This window comes from Phyllopteryx taeniolatus, chromosome 4, assembly GCF_024500385.1.
Source record: "Phyllopteryx taeniolatus isolate TA_2022b chromosome 4, UOR_Ptae_1.2, whole genome shotgun sequence".
In the NCBI taxonomy this organism is placed as follows: Eukaryota; Metazoa; Chordata; class Actinopteri; order Syngnathiformes; family Syngnathidae; genus Phyllopteryx; species Phyllopteryx taeniolatus.
In genome coordinates, this window is record NC_084505.1 from 27,496,011 (window position 1) to 27,520,028 (window position 24,018).

The 24,018-nt window shown below is 43.9% G+C and overlaps 2 protein-coding genes across 8 annotated transcripts in view; one reads left to right on the forward strand and one right to left on the reverse strand.

The window, feature by feature from the left end:
• Positions 1–5,586, reverse strand: part of apbb2b (amyloid beta (A4) precursor protein-binding, family B, member 2b) — a 60,806-nt gene extending 55,220 nt beyond the window's left edge. For 2 of the 5 annotated variants that reach the window (XM_061771155.1, XM_061771151.1), the window contains exon 1: positions 5,415–5,577. The gene's annotated coding sequence lies outside the window, so the exon portion shown is untranslated. Of the gene's footprint in view, positions 1–5,414 lie in introns of all 5 variants that reach the window. The other 3 variants (XM_061771152.1, XM_061771154.1, XM_061771156.1) reach the window with 3 other exon arrangements.
• A 1,871-nt stretch (positions 5,587–7,457) lies between these two features.
• Positions 7,458–23,725, forward strand: haspin (histone H3 associated protein kinase). 3 transcript variants are annotated; one of them, XM_061771160.1, is made up of 15 exons: positions 7,458–7,783; positions 11,537–11,674; positions 12,210–12,332; positions 12,513–14,298; positions 14,957–15,095; positions 15,182–15,234; positions 15,335–15,523; positions 16,319–16,404; positions 16,516–16,578; positions 16,649–16,740; positions 18,264–18,343; positions 18,531–18,619; positions 19,980–20,122; positions 20,227–20,329; positions 21,558–23,725. In XM_061771160.1, exons 1-15 carry the CDS (start codon positions 7,623–7,625, stop codon positions 21,748–21,750), a joined length of 3,438 nt encoding a protein of 1,145 aa, XP_061627144.1. In that variant the 5' UTR covers positions 7,458–7,622; the 3' UTR covers positions 21,751–23,725. The 3 variants fall into 3 exon arrangements, with proteins under 3 accessions (XP_061627144.1, XP_061627146.1, XP_061627145.1); XM_061771162.1 differs by having other exon boundaries at positions 15,338–15,523; XM_061771161.1 differs by having other exon boundaries at positions 7,459–7,783; positions 12,213–12,332.
• Positions 23,726–24,018: the final 293 nt, after the last annotated feature.

Genomic DNA, 24,018 nt, shown 5'->3' on the forward strand with positions numbered 1-24,018 from the left:
CAGAACCTTGGTTGTAAAAAAGAAAATATACTGGAGTTCACCCAACGTACACATAAGGGGTCACAGGTCAAATCGTAGTTATGGCTGCCCTCAGAGGGCCGTTGTGACTGTGAACCCATATAAAGGAATTATCACCTCATAATTACACGAGAAACAGATGAATAACTAGTTTTAAAATCTGAAGCCTCTAAAATATATTTTCTTTTCAAAGGGGGGGTTGGTAACAAAAAATGCTTGCAATATCTCAACGTTATTACAATCGAACACAATTAGCAATTTTCATTTGCTTTCGCGGGCCACACAAAATGATGTAGCGGGCCAAATCTGGCCCTCGGGCCACCCGTGGTGTACATGGCTAAAAGCGGAGAAGTGTGAGGAAGCAGGGCAAGGAATAGTCATATCCTGTATATACTGTAGCTGAAATGTGACAGGATGTCCGAGGGGAGAAGGAAGTCTGGGCATGAACAACACACATCTGTGACTGCGTTTATTTTTGCATCCCCAATGTTGCCTTGCACTTCAACATTTCACCACAAAGTGTGAAATGTCACAAGGCTTTATCGTTAGCGCAGACTTGTCTAACGTGATCCCCGGCCGTGGCACGGAAACAAAAGGTGAAGGGGATCCCGATAAGAGAGGCCATCGAAACGTGTACCGCGGTAAAAACGAGACGTGAGGAGGGAAGAAAGCGGATCAGAGCGCTAGGGTGACTCATCAGAAAAGGAATGTCCTGTCGTTGCCAGAGGAGCCACAGACACCGCCGCAACGGTCGCCCCCTCTCCGGCGCTTTCCGTCATCCAGTCCCCTCGCTCTTATTCTTTATTTTTCCACCGCGGCCTTCTTTTGCTCCTATCACACCGACCAAAGGCTTCTTCAAGACTTCCTTTCCATCCATGTTAGCCTCTCAGTGGAAAGTCAAAATCCAAATATGTTGATATACAGAGTTGCTCAAATGGATTGAACACAAATCCTTGTGAGAAATGAGGGTTTACAAATAATAACCGGAATGGCACTCAATCGCAATTTGCTCATCTCCTGCGTATGCCTTAAATCAAGGAGAAAGGAGACAAAACAATCCGGCACCTCTATCTGGATCTGCGCTGAGATTTGACCGCTTCTTTCTTAGTTTCACAGCAATTGATTGAGCCGTTTTTGAGGAATCAGAATAACTAGGAAACAAAGTGATGAAACAGTCTCCTTGGCAGATGTAGTCCACTTGACTTCATCCAACAAGAATGTGCTCTCACGGAGGATTTAGGCCTTCTTTGTCACAGCTAAAATTTTGAAAATATTTTACCCTTAGTAAATAATGGAAATGGTATCGCCGAAATACAGTAAAGCCTATTCGGGCTGCAACTAATGACTACTTTATTAATCCATTCATCTGTCGATTTCTTTTGATGAATCGTGTTGATCATTGTTTTCCAAAGTTAAGGAAGATGTTTGCAAAGGTCTTGTTTTTTGGGGGGGAAAAAAACTAATCAGTCTGCTTCACAGAGGACGACAGAAATCCGAGATGATTTACTGCTGAGAGGCTAAAATTCCCAGGATTTTGACAACTGTCAGTTAAACAAGGTCTAAATGATTATTTCTTATCAAAATAGTTGTCAATTAATTGCTGCACCTCTAAAACCTATATTAAACTATAAGCAACATTTTCAAATCCGAATGTGAAAGTAAGTTAGCCTCTATTAATGTTAAGACAAAAACAATTAACGCTCACAGGATGGTCTTTAACGAATAACAAATGTTTTGATAACTCCTTTATGAGTCTCCTGATCTGATATTTGATATTGGCGCGATATCAGCAACAACAACAACAAAAAAGTATCGGATTATACGTAAAATCTCCAATCGAAGCACTCTCATGCAAGCGGTCCATTGGGGGCTCGGCTCCGGCAGCGCCCGACCACGTCCGCAGCAGCCGTGATCCCGACGACGGCTTGCTAACGAAGTAGTGAAGTTGTTGCTTGCTGAAAGTCCTTCATTGACCCTCCAGTTGGAGGTCAATGTAAAACAAAACACACATAGCAAAAGAATGACACCGCTTGTATGTTCAATTACAACCCAGGCCGCATTTGTTTTTGTCCACAAAAGTCTCCAGCTCCAAGCTGTCGCAGCACACAGATACTGTGTGGCAGAAGCGATCCAAACAATCAGGCTGGCTTAATAACTTTGGGAGCCCTTCCATCCCACAAGTCAATGCAGAGCTTACCGAAACAACATCTAGACAGCAACAACTGATGCCAGGAGGCCAAAATGGCACACACGAATCCATACAGTAAATAGCCTCCTGCATGCTTTCTAATTAGCAGGGTTCTGAAAATCACTTGGCAAGGTCTACTTCCACCGCCCTGCTGATTCTGTATGCATTAGAGGCGCCCACTAATAGCTGAACATTTGCCAGTCAGCATAAATGTTGCTGGAGATCCCAGCCAGGAGGAGGAGGAGGAGGAGGAGGAGGAAGAAAGCCACCAACATGCAGCAGAGTCGCACAGCCACCTGATGCATTGACACATTCTTTCGTCACTTTCCAGCGTTCATGTGGTAGGACGCCTTTCGCGAGGGAGCGAGCAAGCAAAGAAAAAAAAAAACTGATGGAGGGCATAAAATTAAAGTCCACAAACCAAAGTCATGCTTCAACAATTGATTATTATGCCCGTCAAATAATGATTAACAAAACAACAGCAAGAAGAGTCTGATTTACAGTGAATGGTTCTGATTGTTTCTTGTGTCCTTGTACCTGAAGTCAAATATGTTTGCCCCACAATTATACATGTTGGCTCTAGCCACGCTGTACTATTGAACGTTTGCTTGAAAGGAGTCAGACTCCGGAAAGCAAGTGTTGACAATGAGCACTCGTGCTAAAACAGCAAAGCAATGCATCTGCTTTGTCAACGTTCTCGTGATGTCCATATCAAATAAACGAAAGCGAACAGCCGGGACCGAGGAGACGCTTCGGTTCGTATGCTACCATTACTTTCTCATCAAATCACACTTTTACGCCTTGCAATCCCTCATCCTTGGCGCTATCACACAGACAACGCTGAAGAGAAAGCACAACACACCCAAGGGAGTCCTTTCAATGCTCACTGAGCTGAAGTCGTAATATGCCGGTGACGGCATACGTGATTTCGGTTCGAAGGTTTTGCGACCTTTATGACCTTCACCTTTTCCGGGTCGACAGTACATATAGAATATAGAATATGCTGCTGCATATTGAAACGCTCCATTTCCATTGTGGATTCATTCCAAAATAATATTATCCAACGCCAGTTGTTCAACACGATGACGTCCGAAGGAGCCCGTCAGAAGAAAAACTTGGCAATCGCAGGGCAGCCATTTGGAGCGTTTGGATGAAAACTGCCAGCGTTGACGAGACTATTTAGGCAGATGGAAGCAGAAAATGGCCCCCTGTCATTTAGTGTCCCACCCTGCAGAATGAAGGGGGGGGCTTCTCTGTTCAAACACACCTCACGGGTGTCTGCCCCACTGCAGCTGCCCCAATGCGCACACATTTTGCGGCCTGGCGAACACAATACGCCTTGTGAGAGTCGATCAAACAGCCACATTGCTTTTTGCATTTTGACAAGCTGTCAGCCTGCAAGGAATCGACTCTCTGCTGTCTTGAATTCAGCATTCTGTCCGGTCCGGTCCGGTCAGGGGCTTCACACACACACGTTACAGTACATCCACACGCCGTTTGGTCAGGGGCGGACAAGCCATATTGTTTCACAAGCGATAACGGATCTCCGCGTTCTTTATCCGATTGCTCGCACACACGCACGCAGCAACACGCACACTCCTTTCTCGTCAGCTGCTGTGCATAAGCTTGACCGCACAGTTCAAGTACGGCCGACATAATTTAAGCGTAATACACAAGCACGGCGGCAGCCGGCATGCGCTGCTATTTTTGTGGACGCAATATAGCTCTGTCACTAAATTGTTGCTCGTAGTAAACAGATGCGCTTTTATCAGATGACGGCAAAGAGTCGTGCGCAGCGCTTGTTGTCACCAAAGGTGGCCTGTAAACGCCGGAAGGACTCGTTTTCTCCAAAGTCAGCCACTCTTGACGCATCGACAGTTTACAAGGCCAGTCGGTGTATTTTACGATGATATTAAAAGAAAAGGAAGACGAGGGAGGATGGCATATAAACTCAGAGCATTTAGTAATGACAATATTTAGACACACACACGTCTGAGGCAGGCGTGGAGGAAGGCGGGGCTGCGAGGACGATAGCGCACCGTTTTACCATTTCACGGACAGCGACGCATTTACTCGTTTGGGCCAATCCAATTAGCCGTCGGTACGGCACTGAGGGGCCCTTTCATCGGGCCCAACATGCAATTCCAAAAACATGTAACCCACAAATGCTCAAGGATTTGTTTGCTCAACACATCGTGCTTTTTATGCTCCCGATTAGAAAAAAGCTTCCCCAATCCCGCCCTAACATCGACATATTCTTCTTCGGACTGATTGTAGGCCTTTTCGACTCTACAAATAATGGAACCGATCCGTCCCCGGGTTTCCCAAGGAAAATAGAAACATCTCCGTGTTTGGACAAAACAAACGGGCACGTTACGCCTTATCTGGAGATTGCAAGCGGATAGGCTGGGAACGATTATTGCTGGCGATGTCCAGTCCAGATAGCTCGAGTGCCAAACAAGGCGCGCAAAGTCAAGAGAATGTGCGTTTGCTTCACAAAGACATTGTTTGACACATGGTAGCGTTACTCTCTTGAATAGAACAGCGAATAGGTGTGTGTATATCGTGTGATATGGACTATCCAGTACACCTTAGTGACATCATTATTGCACCTCAAACTACTGCTAGGAACTTTTTGTGATCCCAGCCTCAATCAAAGATCCGGTCGTGGTTCCACCAAGGTTTCTTCCTGTTCCCCCCTCGTGACAAAATGCTTACTAAAATGGCAGTGTTCCATTTTTTTTTTTTTTTTTTTTGCATGAACGAGGATCGTTGCATTTGTTGTGAATTAGCATTACATAGAGAACGTTCAATTCAAGTGATGTCAAACACATTTGTGAAAGTGGGACGATTACAAAAAGATGCAAACATTCGAAACTAATGACACATGCTTCCTATATTTTTTTTCCTCGTGGAGAAGATGATTGAGCATTCAAGCAAACATAAGATGAAAACAAAGCCGATACTTGTGACCACATACTGGGGCTTTCCCTCATTAAGTGACATGCGTCTAAAATATGATTGGCTAATGGTCATTGAAGCAGCCTCCGAATTCAGCTTGTTGTTCTGAGGGAAGCAAGTCAATCCCCGTTGACCGTAAGACAAAAGCCACGCTGGGTTCCGTGAACGCCCCATCTGAGGCCCAACGCGATTCCTTTCTCCGCGAAATGAAGGAAAAAGAGAAGAAAAGCCACAATTGCTTCCTCACCTCACCTCGCGTCGCGTCCGCCTTGTCGCCGTGTCGCGTCGACGTCCTGCCGGCTGCTCTCGGTCCGCCCTTCTGCTTCTCCTCCCGGCCGGCCAGATGCCGCTCTCCCCCGGCAGAGGGAACCCGGGGACGCTGCTCCGGAAGCAAAAACAAGCCAACATTCTCCCGTACGCTGGACACGCCCCTCAAGCGAAATCATGTCCGAATGTTTGCCGCCGTCAATGTGACCTGTGACCTGTGACCTGTCTCACGTTCTCTCTTTTCCACGAGGGAAGGCGAGAATTGTGTTCGGGTGCAACCGAGATGTGGAAAAACTCGCGAACGCTTTGGCTGGCTCCAGTCCAGCTGCAACTGGAGGCAAATCATTCTAAATAACACACAGTGTTAGCACAAAACATTCGGACTTCTGCCACAAAGCAAAATCAAGCGACCATAACGAAATCCATGTTTGGCAAAGCTACATTTTATTGTTGTTAATTGTAGGTACTTTCAATGTTAGCAGGTGTGCTGCCTCCCATTTAACGTCACTTGGAAAGTGATTGCTCAATTATAAACACAGCCAAACCACATTAGCACCTAGCTACATTTCACTTGTTTTCTGTTTTTGACTTCCCTCGAAAAAAATATTTGTTTTCTATTCAGTTCAACGGGTTACGTAAGTCACATCAATGGTGGAAAACGTTTCGAAATAGTTTGTCTTGGTCTCATTTATTGTTTTTTTATCATAAAAATCTTTTTCTATCAACTGCACATGTTTCATTTGCTATAAGCAGAGGTGGGAGATGAACTCACATTGATTCGGTTCAAGCGGAAGTACTGATTCCACTTTGGTACTTACTGTAAATAACAGTAAAAAAGTCAAGAAATGTATTTAAACGGATGGAATGGGGAATATCTTGCTTCTCCCAAGCTGTTTGGTTGACGTTCATCCATATCGCTGCTGTGGCCTGTGAGCGCTGACCCCCAAAACAACAACCCTCCACATCAGTGCACTGCAAACATTTCATCGTCATTAGTTGATGATCAAATCTTTGCCCCCCCCCCAAAAAAAAGGTGAATTGGAGAAAATTCTATTTACTGAGATGGATAAAGTCCTGGCAGCACGCCGGGCGACTGGTTAGAGCATCAGCCTCACAGTTCTGAGGACCCGGGTTCAATCCCCGGCCCCGCCTGTGTGGAGTTTGCATGTTCTCCGCGTGCCTGCGTGGGTTTTCTCCAGGCACTCTGGTTTCCTCCCACATCCCAAAAACATGCATTAATTGGAGACTCTAAATTGCCCGTAGGTGTGACTGTGAGTGCGAATGGTTGTTTGTTTGTATGTGCCCTGCGATTGGCTGGCAACCAGTTCAGGGTGTACCCCGCCTCCTGCCCGATGACAGCTGGGATAGGCTCCAGCACGCCCGCGACCCGCGTGAGGAGAAGCGGCTCAGAAAATGGATGGATGGATGGATAAAGTCCTTTCCCTTTGCGCCTCACTGTCCCCTGGACCGAGAGCTAGCTCTCTGACGTCTCTGCCTTAGGCCTACTATGCAACTGCATTTTAATGTTGCTTATGATGGCGGTACTTGTAAATAGCAAGTTTTTCTCCGCGCAAGCACTTTCTTCGACTTTCTTCCATGCGCCAGTACGTGTGCGCAATCAGTGCAGTCTTATGTTGCCATCTAGCGGCCATTATATGTCGTCAGCTCTCATTGTTTGCTTTTGTTGCGTTGTGGATCACAACATACGGTAATTGTCTTTTGTAGTTTTGCAAAAAGGCGACACGACTGGTTAGCACATCTGCCTCCCAGTTGTGAGGTTGCGAGTTCAAATCCGGCCTGGCCTGCGTGGAGTTTGCATGTTCTCCCCGTGCCTGCGTGGCTTTTCTCCGGGCGCTCCGGTTTCCTGCGATTGGCTGGCGACCGGTTCAGGGTGTGCCCCGCCCGAAGATAGCTGGGATAGGCGCCACCGCGTGAGGACAAGCGCTACGGAAAACGGAAGTATCGATGGATGCATCGCCCTCCCCAAAAAAGAATGTGACGTTTACTCCAATCCGGCAGGTGGCGCCGCATACAAATCTGTCCTCCTTGTCGACCAATCAGCCGGCTGATGATGACGTCGTTGGTTTGAAGGACGAGCGGGCGGCCAACGCGACAAAGTGAGCTCGAGTTGAAAGCTGGCGACATTCTCGGAATATTTGCAAATCTCGAGCAAGTGTTTTAGTCCACAATGAGCAGCGTTAAGCCAATATTTCTGAGGACTTACGGGAGGAAAAGGCGCAGGTTAACGGCCTGGTTTTCACCGAAGAAGCACAAGCAGGCCTTCGACAGCTCCCTGTCGACACACAGCGACGATTCCTCATTTGAACCCGACAAAAAACACAAAATCAGGTAAGAAAAAAACTTCGTTTGTTGTGGCGCGAGGGACAACTGCACACAACGAATACGGAACAAACACGAACATTGCAGTGGTTCTCAACTCGTGGGTCGCGGGCCAAAAGTGGCTCGCACACGGGTTGTCAAAAAGGGATGAAAGAATCATTCACACTGTCCAAACTGGTGCAGTTGCTTTGGTGTGCAGCCTTCGTTTACTAGAAGGAAGATCAACTATTTATGTTGCACTTTCCTAAAAATAAAGAGATCAGTGCCAACAATAAATTTTTGTACATGCAGTTACAGTATGTCCATCCACGGAGTTCTTAATACGGTACTCTGAAAGACACTTTCAACATGTAAGTGTGAGTAGTTGTTTTTAAAAATATGATATTTATGTTTACAAAGACTGTTTGGGAAGCATACGTGTTCTTTATTGGCAGCACGGTAGCCTTTGTGGAGTTTGCATGTTCTCCCTGTGCCTGTGTGGCTTTTCTCCGGGTACTCCGCTTTCCCCCCACATCCCAAAAGCATGCGCGCTAGGTTGATTGAAGACTCGAAATTGCCCGTTGGTGTGAATGTGAGTGCCAATGGTTGTTTGCCTATATGTGCCCTGTGATTGGCTGGCGACCAGTTCAGGGCGTGCCCCGCCTCTCGTCCAAAGTCACCTCAGATGGGCACCGGCACGCCCGCGACCCGCGTGAGGATAAGCGGTACGGAAAATGGATCTTCTTGATTGATCCTTCTGTAAAAGTTGCTCGCAACTCAGCGACACACAAAAAAATATGCGGGTCCCGAGCGACAACCGTTGCGAACCGATGCATTCGTGCAATAGACTTTTTGTCTTCCTCATCCAGCCATCGTTTATTTCAATTTCCCAATCTTTATTGAGCTAAGGCACCCATTTTTCAATCGAAAAATTTCACAGCTCACCACCAAACAAAAATGTCACTGAACCTTTGAATACTGAAATAATGAATTTCTCGTGTCATTTAACTCCCAAATGTACTTATAGTGAAATGATTTGACCACAAAGCTATTATTCTGTTGTATGGATGGCAAAAGGTTTGTTGTACCTTACGCCAGCTAATGGAAGAGCGTTTAATTGTTCTGCCTGTCACGATACGGCGATGGCATAAATAGATGAGCAAAAATACATTTTTATTTGAGTATCTGTTATATTTGCTAAGTGTTACTTTGTTACTAGACTTTGTAATTCATACACACTGTGAATAAGATTTCTTTCAGCTTCTTTCACTGTCTGTCGTTCAACTTACTTGGAGACACCCATCATGACCTTTCAATTCTGCTTTTTTTTTTTTTAATCTGAAGACCTTTTTTTACATAAATATTCGATCACTTGTGGGTACATTACTTGGTTTTAAGGTCACATTTCAGTTCACATTAGGAACAGTAAGGGAATAAAAAATGATAGCTTATGTTTTATGTAACAAGGAAAATGTTTAATGGTATTAAAAATTTGGTATTATCAATTGTTTTAATTATTTTATAAAGATAATTTTGGGGCAGTAATTGAAATGACTGAAAGCGAAGCGTCGTCCGATTACCGGAGAAAGCGAGGAAGAGCTGTCATTTACTCTACAAAGTCACAAACATCCACTTCAAACGTCCAAGAAAGTGATTGTATAACTATGGGGAAAAGTCACACTCATACTTTTAATGGAATAAGAGAAAGCGTCTGAAGATTTTCAACTCCCGTTTCCATGTCGGTTGATCGAGAAATGAACTATAGTGCCCATCACTAGTTTGCAGGTTCCTTTTATTGTTAAATGCTAAATGTCAAGTTTTGCGAGAGGTCTTGGGCCGTCTCTCCTTCGTGTACACTTCGCATTTGCTCGATGCCATTTCAAATGAGTTCTCAAGTTTGATGTTTTGCCAAAAGCTTGTCACTAGCCATGACGTCGGCTTGCCAGAACCTGAGCTGTTCTGTGTTTTTCAATGAACTCGGCACGTGTTAAGAGCGCAAGGAAGTTACACTTCTTTCGCCTTACCTAATATGTTCGGTGTGGGAACCTTGCCCCTTCATATTGCATAATTGGCCTATCATCATATTTATGATGGCAAACTACTTTGGAACAGAAGTCGAGAAAAATTGTGGCAAAGCTTTGTGGCAACATAAAATGACATGAAGGGCCAGATCTGGCCCGCAGGCCTTGAGTTTGACAATATGCTTTAGATCTAATGATAATAATAATGGTAATACTGTATGATAATATACATTTGTTTGTGGCGGGCGGCCACAAATGAACTTTGGCCGCCACTGATAGATTTTGGCTCCTACTGTGTGGAGATTGTGCCGCGAGTCTGCCAATCGATAACCACCGTTTTCCTTTCTGATACACTACAGCGCATACAGTCGCTCAAAGTCCCTCAAGTATCAATTTGAGATCCCCGCGCCACTCGAGCAGGCGTAATGGCCGTCTGGTCGTAGTACACTAAGTGCTGTTTTTGTTGTATTTTGGCTTGGAAATGCCACTCCCTGGTGGGCAGAGCCTACGTACCGTTGTCAGGATCTTCTGTGTTCAGTATTACGTTGTGAAAAGACTTACGGGAAGCCAAGCAAAGGCGGTGCGGCGTTGGTACGAGCACAGCGACGCCTAATGTCCTTAGTCGTCAATCTTTGCCAACTGTGGGCCTGTGAAGCCCTTTCAGATACTTTTGTGATTGAGAGATACAAATAAACTTGACTTGGCTGTAATTTTATGTATTGCATGTTTTTAAAGCAGCCACATTGATAAAGAAAATCAAGTTGTACTTGTTTGTTCACAAAAAACATTTTATATTCAATTATAAAAAACATTCTTAGACCCCAACCCATTTAGTTAAGGTTATGCTGCTGTGACACTAATTTAAGTACAGCGTTTATGGAAAGTAAGGAAAAAAAAAAAAAACAATACTTGTACATGTAAACATATAAATGCCAGCCTGTTGTTATGCTTTGCTTTTATTTGAAAATATTTTCACCGGCTTTTAAAATGATTTCAAAGAAATGACCGGCTTTGTAAGCCACTGCTTTTTGCAGACCAATTTCATATTCACAGTAAAATCTTTTGCGGATGCTGTATATAACGCGAGTCACGGCCAATCTTTATTTCATATGAAGCTCCGTTCTGCCAATAAGACTGCATCATGCCTGGTCGTGCTGCGTGAGAAGGTGCCACATGTTGCCTCCCGCTCCCTCCCACCCCCACAGAGGTTGAGCCCACAGTCGTCCCTCCCAATCAAATCCCAAATCTACTGTAACTGCATCATGGTTTCACTCTCGTCATGGTTGCCACCCCCGTCAACTCCCACAATCATGGGTTCCACTCCTGCTGAATTTGTTTTCCTCGTTCCCGCTCGAAAAATGGCGGTCTCTATGCTGTGGCCCCATTCCCCCCAAAAGGGGGGTGCGACCAAATCAAAGATAGTGTAGAGCCTTGTAAGTATTTTATTTTACATTTTATATTGATTTTCTTGTATTTATGTGAGTGATTGTATTTTTTGATTGAAAGGTTTTAATTGAGTTGTAAAGTGTTGATTCAAATTTAGCACCATCCCGTTTGGTACGGTATGCTTCCTCTTCTCATCACGTTATGTTGCATTTATGTAAGTAAGCGATATTTTTTTTTGATCGAAATATTTTAATTTAGTCGGAAAGTGGTGATTCAAGTTTAACACATCCCATTTGGTATGGTATGCTTCCTCTTCTCATCACGTTATATTACATGTAGTATCTTCACATTTATAAGTGTGCTTTTCAATTTTTAGAGCAAAGAATTGTTCTTCCAAAGGAAAGTTGGCCCGTCCGACTGGGAGGAAGGCGAAGGAAAACGTCAGCGATGAGGACGTTTCCGGCGTGCCCCTCCTCTTCTGTCCTCGGCCTGCTCCACGGGCCAAGACGACGAGGTCTGCGCACCAACACGCACCTTTGACTAATCGACTCCTGCTTTGACTCACATTCATTGGAGTCACGTTAGATGCTTACTCTCCGTCTAGCTCTGCTTGACAATTTGGATTTGATAGTTGTTTGTTGTTGTTGGCACACATTTTCAAGTTATTTACAAGTTCCGGGGTTTTCAGAGCATTCCGCGACACGCCTGCAGCGTCTGCAAGCTGAAAGAACGTCTCAATTCTTGACCATTTGGAAGCATTTTGAAATACTGTGCGATTTATTTGAATTCATTCATTGTCTGGCTTGTTAACAATAATTTTCTGAGATGTCACATTTCCAAGACTTTTTTTTTTTTTTTTTTTGGTCTGTGTGGTTCAACGTTAAGAGAACCTCCAAAAATGCTTGAGATATTAAATGGTACGAAAAAAATGTTGTTGAACTGAAATTGTGCTGTTACTGGTTTTATTTCGTTGAATGAAAAGCCAGATCATGACCCGGCAGAGGTTTTGTGTCCAAATTGTTTCTACCTGACCTTTGTTGATGCACCAGCAGGACAAAAGTCACAATTAGGCAAAAGGAGCGGCAGCATCCGATTACCAGAGAGAGTGACGAAGATCTGTCGTCATCTGCAAAAGGCCGCAAAAAACCACTTCAAATCAATACAGCTTCCAAGTAGGTCCTTGTATTAGTGTGTAGAAAATATATACTTGGAGAATGGGATCTAATGGGAGAAACGTTGATGGATGAATCGACTCAAATCCCCATCCCTGGTCTGCAGGTTCCTTCTGTTGTCCGCTAAATGCCAAGTGTTGAAAAAGGTCTTAGGTCATCTCTCCTTTCTATTTTCCACAGTCTTCCTCATCCTTCGCTGGGCTGCAATGTGACTTGTCGTCGGCGCCCCGTCACCACTAAACTCAAAGTGTCAAAGGCAAAAGGCGATGTTATCAACTCTTTTGATGACTTTATTTCTGAAGAGGAAAGTCAAATCTGGTGTCCTGACAGGAAGAAAATGGTCCTCCTATCAATGCTAGATTCAAGTGTGGAGAATTCCACTAGCAACTTGGACAGTAGCCTCGGACCGCCCCCCAAGAAGCCCATCTTTTGCTCGACGCCCTCAGCGTGCCTGTCGAGCAAACGCCCCCATATTCCTCCCTTCCCCGTCTCCGATCGATCCCCGAAGCCCACATCCTTGTCCGTCATCTACATAGGTGCGAGCGCGTGCCCAGAAGACCAGGACTCTCTGAGGCAGCCATGTTGCGCACCACCCGTAGTGCTTCACTCCGACGAGAATCAGCAGTCAAGTGTCGGTGAGCCGACGGAAAAAGCACACCCGCCTTTCCACGAAGGACATTCGTATGACCTTTATATGCACCCGAGGAGTATGAACGAGACAAGTAGAGACTGCAAGGTGAAGAACAACAACTGTGCGTCGGGAAGCAAACATCTGCTGACTGCACACAGAGGAAGCGGCAGCTGTTTTGTGTCCACAGTGGAAGACTTGCTCTCACTGACTGAAGTTCTGAAGGAGAAATGTTTGACCCAGCGCTGCACCGTGCAGGTGAAGCGATTAGGCAGCCTTACTGTCAGTCAACTTTGCACTAAGACTGCCTACGCCTCCCGCCTTGCTGATCTTAGCTCAGCTCGCAGAAGGACAACCACTGAGCAGAGTCCCATTTTCATTGATATTTTATCAGCACAACAGTCAAACGAGTCTAATTTAGCTACCGCTGAAGATGAAGACGGCAGGCGGTCATCCACAAACGACGAGCCGGATTCCCAAACTTCAGATATTCCCATCGGCCTTTCGCTATCGGCAGGAATTGAATTCACGGAAGAGTCGACGTCAGCGCATACTGTTGAATCCACGCGGCACAGCAACAGCAGCTTTGAGTTATTCACTTGTGCACAATTAACAGCCGGCTGTCCTGGGGAAATGGCAACAGGGGAGCAGGCTGCAGATGATACATTTGAAGGAAACAAGTGCAAAGTTTTGGTTGAACAATTGGAGTTGGAGGAAATTAAAAGAGCGAGCTCCCAAAGATTGTCTGAAGGCCGATCGAGATACAACGTTGACACGCAGTCCAGGGCACAGAGCCCCTCGACGGCATTGGTCCAAAAATGCCTAACTGACAAACTCGCCGTACAAATACAAAGACTGACTTCCACACAACTGAAGGAGCTGCAACAAAAAGGCAAACAGTGTAAATCACTCACAAATGTTTCAGATTTGTCCAATGAGGACCTGACGAGAAGCAAGCACCAGACTGAAACAGACTCTAATCATGATAAGATTTCATGCAAGGGTGTAGAAAAGGGCCTGGCTGATTCTGACAGCTTGGACAAAGAAGCCAACAAAAAATGCTCTAAAGTTGATCAACAAGCTTACGGGCCGGTTGGTAAAAAGAAGGTGAAGAGAGTGAGCCTTTTACCGGGCCAGCCGGCGACCACCCGAAAGGCATGCGTCAGCGGTCTGAGCGTGAGTCGCTGGAAGAACGACGGCAGAATGCGAACGCCGCGCACGTTCAAGCGGAAGAGCGCGAGGAGGGCTGCCGACTGCACCGTCAACCATCTGATCTGGGCTCAACCTGACCAACTGCAGTTGAGCGTGACACGGCGACAACCGCATAGGAGGGCAGCCGTGAGCACATTTGGAAATTGTGTTTCATGCGTTAATGTCATTAGAAGACTTGCGTGCACACACACTACAATAGTTACCGTTCAAGGTCACTGGTGGGATTCCACAATGGTCTGTATTAGGTCCTAAATTATTCCTATATTATAGCAATGATATCTGGAGTGGTCCATTTGGTACTGGGCCGTGCTTCAATTATTAAAAAAAAATATAAATAAATAAATGAGGTGGAGCCTTTTTTTAATACAATTTTTGTTAAAATTCCCCAAATATTCTCTATTATAATTCCTCGCAAACTTATTCAAACACCACTGCAAAATAGAATACAAATTCAAATAGTGCTTAACATAATCAGACATGAATTCTTAATAAAATAAACCTATTTGAACCCCCATATAAAAATCTCTTCAGTCAAAAGTTCATTTCCTACATGCAAATTTGTGGTGTATTTCTGTAAATTCTCATAATGTCTCATATAGTTCAACTCCAATTCTGTCAATCCCTGTTAGTTTTTGAAAAATCCTCGTTTCTGAGGATGGTGCCTTAATCAGATTGGCACGGTCCTCACGTTAGCGGTTCAACTTAGTAGTTGTAAGACTTTCAAATGAATCGAGCTGATGCCGTTTCCTCAGTGACTAACTCGGGTGTCCGTCCTCGCGTGCAGCAGCTTCAGGGGCATACGATGACTTTGTCCACCCCAGAGAGGACGAGTCCGCTCAAACTGTCGTCGCCGCTGGCCGACTTCACGCCGCGCACGCAGCACTGGAATCGGCTCAAAGCCGCCCTCTCCGTGCACCGCAAAGGTAGGGCTCATACGGTACTGTATGTGCTCGTGCTTATTTTCTCTTCATTTAACCACTTAAAACCGCTCTCTTCGGACCCTCTTTAGTGCTGCTCACGCCGCAGACTTCTAAAAAGCCGAAGCCAACAGACATCAACCAGGTATGAATGAAGGCCTCGGCATCTTTTGACGCCACAGAGCCAATCCGCATACAAAAGAAAACTACCAAATAGCGCTATGCGTCTGCCCCCCCTCCCCCAGCAGCTCATGTATGACGCAGATTTGTCAGATGCCGAGAAAGTGTACGCTGAGTGCGGCCAGCGGGGTCCGCTGCCCTGGAAGGAGTGCATTTCCCCACTTCAGATGAAACGATGCACCAAGATTGGGGAGGGGACCTTCGGTGAGGTCTTCTCCACCAGCAACTCGTCAGGAGAAACGGTTGCTCTTAAAGTACGTGTGTACATACAGTGTGCATGATTGATTGCTACCAGGTGAAATTTCAGAATGAACCAAAAATGGACGACAACCTTTACAGTTAAATAGGCTCTAAGGAGATATGTGTTTTGTTTCTAAATACATGAACTATGTTTGAAGTGTTGAAAAACATATGCAAAGACTTACAAGAATATAATTTTGAATTGTTGAGTTATAGATATCTTTTTTACCGTTTGAATTGTCCTGATTTTGTGGGCGGGGCTACGACCTCCACTTCCTTGCCTTTCTGTGACTCTTGCAGTCTCTCTTTTGCAATCTGCTAACAAAACTGGGAAACTCTAAGCGGAGTGGCCGCTTCCTTCTAAGAACATCCCAGTTGAAATCTCACAATGGCGAGGTACTGTTGATCAATTGTTGTGATGTTGTCTTGGTCTCATGATGTCAACATGTGAGCAGCATGTTGAAGAGGAACATTTAAATATCGGTCCTAATTGAACCCGGAAATGTTTTGGTCCATTCCTGGATCAAACACCTGCAGGGAATTTTCTCCTTTTTGGAGAACAGCAAGTTGTTCAAAAATGTACTGAAACAGTAAAAGAAAATGGAAGTCAAATGAAGTTCACCTGTAGGTTTGAGTGCATTTTAAGGTTCATCCTGAAATTTCACCCAAAAGCTTAAGCCTAACATCATATTTAGGTGTAAATACGTGATTTAGTATCACTGTAAAATATTTGAAAAGCTTGAAAGACTCAAATAAAAGTGTTTGAAATTGATGAATGAAGCCTGAGGAGACTCTTGCTGTCCTTCCAGGTCATTCCATTGGAGGGCAACGAGAAGGTGAATGGGGAAGACCAGAAGACCTTTGGGGAGATCCTCCATGAGATTATTATCTCAAAGTAAACTGTCCTTTTATTTGTGTCACACTAATATAAGCTCCACCCTAATTTTGTAGATGTGTCATGATGGTGTTGAGCATCGGGTTTGTAAACCATATTGTGTTGTGACAGGGAGTTAAGCAGCCTGAAAGAAAAGCACCAGAACCAGACCAGCAGCTTCATTGGACTTAATGAGTAAATGCACTCTCGGCTTCCTTGTGCTCATCTCTGTGCGGCGGTTGACGTTTTTCTCGTTCCCTCACAGTCTCCACTGTGTCCGAGGCCGCTACCCTCCTGAGTTCCTGAAGGCCTGGGACGCCTTTGATAGGAAAAAGGGCTCGGAGAATGACAGACCAGGTTTTCCTTCTTCTCGCTCTTTTGCATCCAGCGACGTGAACACACTAAAGTCTAAAATGGCTCTAACACAATCCTCAAAGATCATTTGACTGAATATATTCTACTTGTTACTGGGGAATAATTCGAGGGACAATGTCTACAGTAGAGCGCGACCAATATTAGCCCTTTTTAAAATAAGCAAATATTGGCTGATATTTTGAAGATTTTTCTTTTTTACACATTACAACATAAGACAATGACATTCAAATAAACCTCTTTAAAACATCACACAATTTTTGCCGAAAACAGTCGAATGTTTTGCCTGGAATTCATATCTTTATTGTTGTAAGTCTTGTGGGACCAAAACAGAAGTTATTTTAGTCATTATTTTTTTAATTTGTGGGCCGATTAATTTGTCGTCAGAATTCTGTTATGCCAAGTCTCGGAATCGGCCTCCAAAAATTCCCATGGGTCGGTATACAGTACAATGAGGAGTATCTGCAACATTTGCACAATCAACATTGTCCCAGATTATCGCACTATTCGCTTGAAGTCTCGGCGCCCTTTGCACAATGCTCATTGTAGCGGACTATTGCAATATTAGTCATTCGAACTGCTCTAAGTACTAGAGGACTCTGCATCTTTTTGCACAATTGTCAAAAAAATAATAATAATGTACCGGCATTACCAGATAACTATTAACCCTTTATTGCTCAGTGACTGTTTTTTTTTTTTTTTTTTTTGTCACTGTCTCCAAAGTGTTCTCTGTCAATTGACTGTCTGTTGTCGTACAAGAGCGGCTCCAACTACCGGAGACAAATTCCTTGTGTGTTTTTTTGGACGTTACTTGGGAAATAAAAATGATTCTGATTCTGTTTATCGTGGGCATCTAGTCCAGACCCACGTGTGAAAATCTGTTTTACCCCTCCCACAAGCTTAAAACAAATTTAACCTCATTAAGAGGCACATATTAAAACGCATTGTAAATGTATTTGAACACAGAAAAACAAACTGCAAGCATAAAATGTGAAGAGAAAACTGTTTCTCGTGTCTTTGTACATGCCTGTGGCATTTGGGGTGAGGCCTGGTCATGTCGGCGAGTCTTGTCCAAATAAAAGGCAACGCCTGCTTGCTTCTAGCTGTTTGTTTACTGTAAACAATAACAATACCATCAGGCGTCTCCTCGTACTCTGTGGAAACAACAACAACAGTAATGCTGTAGCTTATAGTTCTGCCTCTTCTTCGCTATTAATTCCGCTATATGCGGAATGTTACGTGAGCAACCCGTTGGTGAATGCAGAAGTAGGTTGCGCGTATGCCGGATGACACTACATCTGTTCCAGTCGGTCTCATTGCTACGAGGAATGCATCTTTGTCTAAATTCGGACTTGCTCGTATACTGTAAAAAGCCATAAACGATGGCTTCAAATGAGCAGGTTAGCAGCGGCACAAAACAGGACTTGCGATATAGTGGGGGGTCACTGTATTTGTCGTGTATTGTTTTACACGTTTTCCCCCATTTCTTCTGTCTGTGTGTTGTGTAGATTTCTTTGAAAATGACCAGTTATTTATAATCCTGGAGTTTGAGTTTGGCGGTGTCGACCTGGAGAGCAGCAACCGAACGGTATTCACACGCAAAACTTTGGAGTGTTTGTGTATTAATGTCCGACAGTCATATGATACTGTTTTTTTTCAAGACCTGCTGCTCTCTGTTTACTCAATGGTACCCAAAGGAGGGCAAACAACAAAACAATCCTTTGTAGTGTGAATCTTCTCAATCTCAACATTCCAACATCTCTTGTGTCCTGAAGTTGTCGTCGTTGGTCGTGGCAAAGAGCATCCTTCACCAGGTGACCGCCGCGCTGGCCGTGGCTGAGCAGCAGCTGCACTTTGAACACAGGTACATCTTTTGTTGGTTGCTTTGTAGTGCCAGGTACACACATTCAGATTTGTTGCTACTGTTGAAGACTCTTCGTCTTTTCATTTCTATTGTGGTGAATGAAAGCCTCAACGCAACCAGCTGCTTCTTTCTTTGTGTCTGGCGACAGTGCGAGCGTCAGGTCGCTTTCGAACGAGCGTTCCGTTTACCGTCACAATCGGTCTGTGGCTCGACCAAATTTCCTGTTGACCACACGCTAGTGTTAACTTGTCACAATACCAAAATTAGGACGGAGATACTATACCTGCATAAAGTACTGAATCTCGATACCGATACTGACACAATACCATGGCAAAAACATCAAAAATCAGTAAAAGCAATGAAGCAGCAAAACATGGGCCTTTAAATCTTTCGTCATTTTATGAATTCAAAAGAATATTCAGGAGTGGAGGCTTTTGTTTCCTCTTGATAAAATAAAACAATTTGATCCAGCAGCTCGGCATTTTTAAACAAAAATACAATTCTTCTCTGCTAGCTGCTGAGCTTTGTAGCCTTGTGTAAAATATCAAAATTGCTGGACAAAGATTTTTGTCACACAACGTAGACTTATGAAAAGCAGCACAATTTCTCGGACTTGTTTGAATTGCTCGGACGTCGGCGTGGGACGGCATCAGATTCTGACGGTATGATAACCTTGAACAAAAATAGCGCGTCATCACTGTATTTAAATTCCAGCTCTAAAATGTATTCTTTTGAAAAATTTGGGTATATAAAAATGTTTTTTTTCCACCTGAACGCAATCTATTTTATGTTCCATGCTAAGTTTAAATAAATCACAATATTCCATCAGTGGTGAGCTATTTTTAGAACAGACCTGTTGGCTACTCGTGCCTGCGGGCACCGGGTTGGTGATCCCTGCTCTTCCATAGTGCTACCAAAAAATATAGACAATACAAAAACAAACGTATATACAATTCCGCTTTTAACTACTAAACAAATTTAAAGTGGAAAAAAATTGAATCACTACAAAAGAAGTAAATATTAGTTATGTACAAAGAAAAGAAAAGAAAATCTCCATCCAGATAACTTGCCTCCGGTTAAGACTGGCATTGAGAAACACCAAGTGGCTCAAGAGTGGAGGAGCTGATGCGGTGTCGTCTGTCTGTATGGAAATGTTTTGGTGACGATTCTCTCAGAAGGGACTGTTGGCAACAGTTCCATTAGACGCACCTTCGTTAAAAAAAAAAAAAAATTCCCCAGAATTTGTATTCTCTATGAAAATGAATTGTCTCCTTTTCCTGCTGGTGTCGCTTGTTTCCTTCGTCTCCGCGTGTGTGCACTGTTGCATTTGTCATTGATGACTTTGACTCTTTGTGCAAAGGGACCTCCACTGGGGCAACGTCCTCGTGAAAACAACAAAGCAGAAGACCGGAAGCTTCCTCCTCAACGGGGCAGCCCACTCCGTGGAAGTTAAAGGGGTGTTCGTCCGCATCATTGACTACTCTTTGTCCAGACTGGAAATTGGTCAGTGGACTTTCTCACGATCCGTCTCCTCCTGAGGGACTTCAATTTGTCTTTGTTTTGTTTAACTGAATGAAAGTGACTGCAATGAGCTGTGTTCTCCCCAGACGGCCTGACGGTGTCTTGCGACATCTCCAATGATGAGGAGCTCTTCACGGGTCAGGGAGATTACCAGTTTGACATCTACAGACGCATGAGAGAAGAGAATGGGTCAGTCCATTTATTGAACTTTTATTTTTGTTTTGTATTGCTCCAGGCACATATTTTACATTTAGAAAAGTCTCAGCTCAAAATTAAACAAAAACAAAACGTCACAAAACATTCTCAGTATGTACTGAAATAATGATCTCATTTACTCATTAATGTTGACAACAGGTGTTAATTATCTAGTAAAAGAACATTGAATTATTCTACCTGTCACTATACGGCGCTAGCGTAGATAGATGAACAAAGATGTACTATTTGTAGAAAATCAATAATTTTCAGACCAATTAAGTGAAACTGGCTAATTTCCCACGACTCACCTGATCTCTCAAGGCATAGTGGCCTCATCGCCAAGAAGATACTCCCAGTTCAGCATCCGGATTCTTTTTTTTTTTTTTTTTTGGTCCATTTTTTTCCAGTTATTATTTTTTTCTGTTTTGGGCTTATTGGTGGCGTAGCCACGCTTATTCAAGAATTTAAAAAACATATATATTTTTTTCTTAAATGCTATTATAATGGCCGTCAACGATCCACGGATTTTTGTTATTTGCAGTCCAGCCCGGTTCCTATCCGCCGTATTGATCCCCATTCTCGATACCACCACTTATCTGCACTCATCCTCATCCACACTAACTATGTCTTTGTTAAGGGTTCATAAATTGCCTGGATGCTGGTTATTAATCGGTTTGGTGACACTTTGTTAAAAACTGCTAGAAAAGAATGATTAGATTGAGACTGAGAGCGACGTCCTGCTCGTCGAATAGTGAGGCCGCATGTATTGAAGCTTTGCCCCCTTTGTTAAGTACCGGCATGCCATATGAATGCCATCATTAACTTTACAATAAGGAAATGCAATGTTAAAAGCAAGAAGTAAACTAAGTTATTCGTGGGGGCCAGGGACCACGAACAGCGAGAATCCGCAGATCATTTTTAATTGCATTGAAGATTTTTTTGTTTTGTTTTTTACCCAGAAAATTCTTGTATAAACCGCCAAAAAGCATTTTCGGAGAAAAATCCGCAAATAGGTGAATCCGCAGGTCCTAAACCACAAGTCGTTATAGTTGAGATGAACCAACTCCATTCACTGCGCTTCCGGCCGATAAAGCGAATACATTTGTTCAGTGCAAAATGATTCTTGGGCTTCCTGCAGATCCCCTTGAAGATGTCTGAATAACATACCAGGGTTATCGAGGCCATCATTCATAGAACCTTTGCTCTGTTTTGTCCGTGGCAGCAACAAGTGGGACAGCTACCACCCTCATTCCAACGTGCTTTGGCTCCACTACCTGTGCTCCAAGCTGCTCTCCATGAAGTTCCGCAGAGCCGCCAGCAAGGACGCGCGGAAGCAGCTCACGTGTTTTCGGGACAACATCCTGCGGTACGCTTCTGCGACGGAAGCGCTCAGATCGTGCCCCGTGTTTCAGTAACAATTCTGTCCGGAACAGGTCGGGGCCGGCAAGCGTAAATCAAGAAGGTGTTCAATAGTTACGACCCAAACTCTTAGTGTGTGTGTGTGTGTGGGGAACGACGCCGTGAATTGTGACATGGAACATAATAAAGCCGTAACTTATTCAAGAAGCGCCCTGACTCAACAAAAGAAAAAGACCAAATAAAAACATGTCTGACCTGATGTTATTTTTTTTAGGGGGGGTTGGTAAAAGTAGCTTCCCCCAGATTTTCCAAAGCAAGTCATTTGTTGAGAACATGTCATTATTTAAGGCACCGGCAACCTTCGGACCCACTCGACAAACATCGCGTCGTATTCTGAACACGTCTCTTTTTCGGCTTTGTGAGATCATGCGAGAATTTGAGATCAGCGGCGGAAGAGAATCTGTGTGTGGTGTTCTGTGTTGAGATTATTGGAGGACACCACACACAATACAACCAATACTGTTAACATCTTAAGATTTGAAAAGTCCTTGTTTAACATTTTAAGATTTGAAACCGGCCTTAGTCTGAATAAAAAGTTTGGCATTTCACTAAACGGTAGTTTAGCACTTGTTTTTCTTTGTCCTGATTCTTGAATTAGACTGGAAATGTGAAACTATACCATCAGTTTCCTTTCAGCCATCCATCCATTTTCTGTACCGCGTCTCCTCATGCGGGTCGCGGGCGTGCTGGAGCCCATTCCGGCTATCTTCGGGCGAGAGGCGGGGTACTCCCTGAACCGGTCGCCAGCCAATCGCAGGGCACATAGAAACAAAGAACCATTGGCACTCACATTCACACCTGCGAGCAATTTATTCTTCAATGAACCTAGCGTGCATGTTTTGGGATGCCACACAGGCACGGGGAGAACATGCAAACGCCACACAGGCGAGGCCAGATTGGAACCCACAACCTTAGGACTGTGAGGCAGATGTGCTAGCCAGTTGTCCAGCGTGCCGCTCGTTTCTTTTCATTCATTCAAATGAGTATGCGCGGAGGATTAACAGGAGACTGGGGAGGTTCATACAGCTTTAAAAGACCGTATCCAATATGTGGTCGCGACTTGTGGGATTTCACTTATTGTGGGGGTGGTCCCCAGCAAATGTGACCGTGTTGAAGTGCCCTTCAGCAAGATACTGAAGCCCAAGTTGCTCCCGATGCTGTCATTGGTGGGTGAATGACGTGACAGTGTTTAAGTACTTTTGAAGGTAGAAAGGGGCTATATTAAGTGAAAGTCCATTTAAAAAATAAATAAATAATAATTAAAAAAAAAAAACGTAAGTAACTTATCTCACTTGTGTTACTGCCTTTAAAACATTTTTTACTGTATTGAACTTCAAAAAATCATTGCAATTCTTTCCTCAAACCAACTCAGTATGGAGGGCAGCCGCCGAGCTCACCCATTTCCCCCCTTGTGCCGCTCTGTTGCCATGGAAACCCCATTCAGTCAATGAATTGTCTTTACATTTTTATTCGAGTTGAATTAAATAATCTGCAGAAGAAATATACATGTTGAAAAGGGATAGGAAGAAGTCATTCAAACTTTTGAATTCCACACGGCGAGTCCTAAAGGGCTCCATGTTCAAAGTCATCATACAATCTGTCAAAACCCATGGAGACGGCTCTCTTTGTCAAGCTGATCTGGTTAAGAAGGTGCAGCATCATTCAAAACAACAAGAAAGTAACAATCGGTGTGACTGCTGATCTTATAGGACACACAACAGAAAGAATCTGTGGGTCAATAAACAAGGAAAAAAGAATAAAGAGAGAGAGTCCATTCCATTCAGTATTTGGATTTTTACAATTCTGCAAACTGTTAACATTGGTTCTTATCGGTGCCTTTTTTTTAATAAAAATTCCTCTGTTGAAACGGTTTGTGGATTCTAGAGGACAATGTACAATTTTATTTTGTCGAACTTTTCCTGATTGTATATGTATATGCACACAAATGGAATAAACTTTTTCTCATGCTTACGATTGAGCTCTTAAAAGTATTTTTTAAAATCTTTTTCTTGCATTGTGCTAGTAAGCTGTCTTATTTCTATACGGTTGAACCACAATTTAAACTATTGAACTCACTGTACTTGTGACAGCTTTATCAAGATGTTGTTTCAACACAAGTGTAAAAAGAATCCCAACTCTTGTGCGAAATAAGACGACTGATCACACGGCTGTTCCGGCGAAATATAGCACAGCGGACCGAAATGCGTGCTGTGAGCTGCGAAGCTCATGTCCCTGAATGGTCTCCACGTTTAACATGGCCGCCA

Coding starts and splice junctions, on each gene's coding strand:
- haspin (XM_061771160.1), top strand. CDS start 7,623: ATGAGCAGCGTTAAGCCAATATTTCTGAGGACTTACGGGAGGAAAAGG. Junction 16,579..16,648: donor AGCTTCATTGGACTTAATGA/GTAAATGCACTC, acceptor GTTCCCTCACAG/TCTCCACTGTGTCCGAGGCC. Junction 20,330..21,557: donor CGCATGAGAGAAGAGAATGG/GTCAGTCCATTT, acceptor TGTCCGTGGCAG/CAACAAGTGGGACAGCTACC.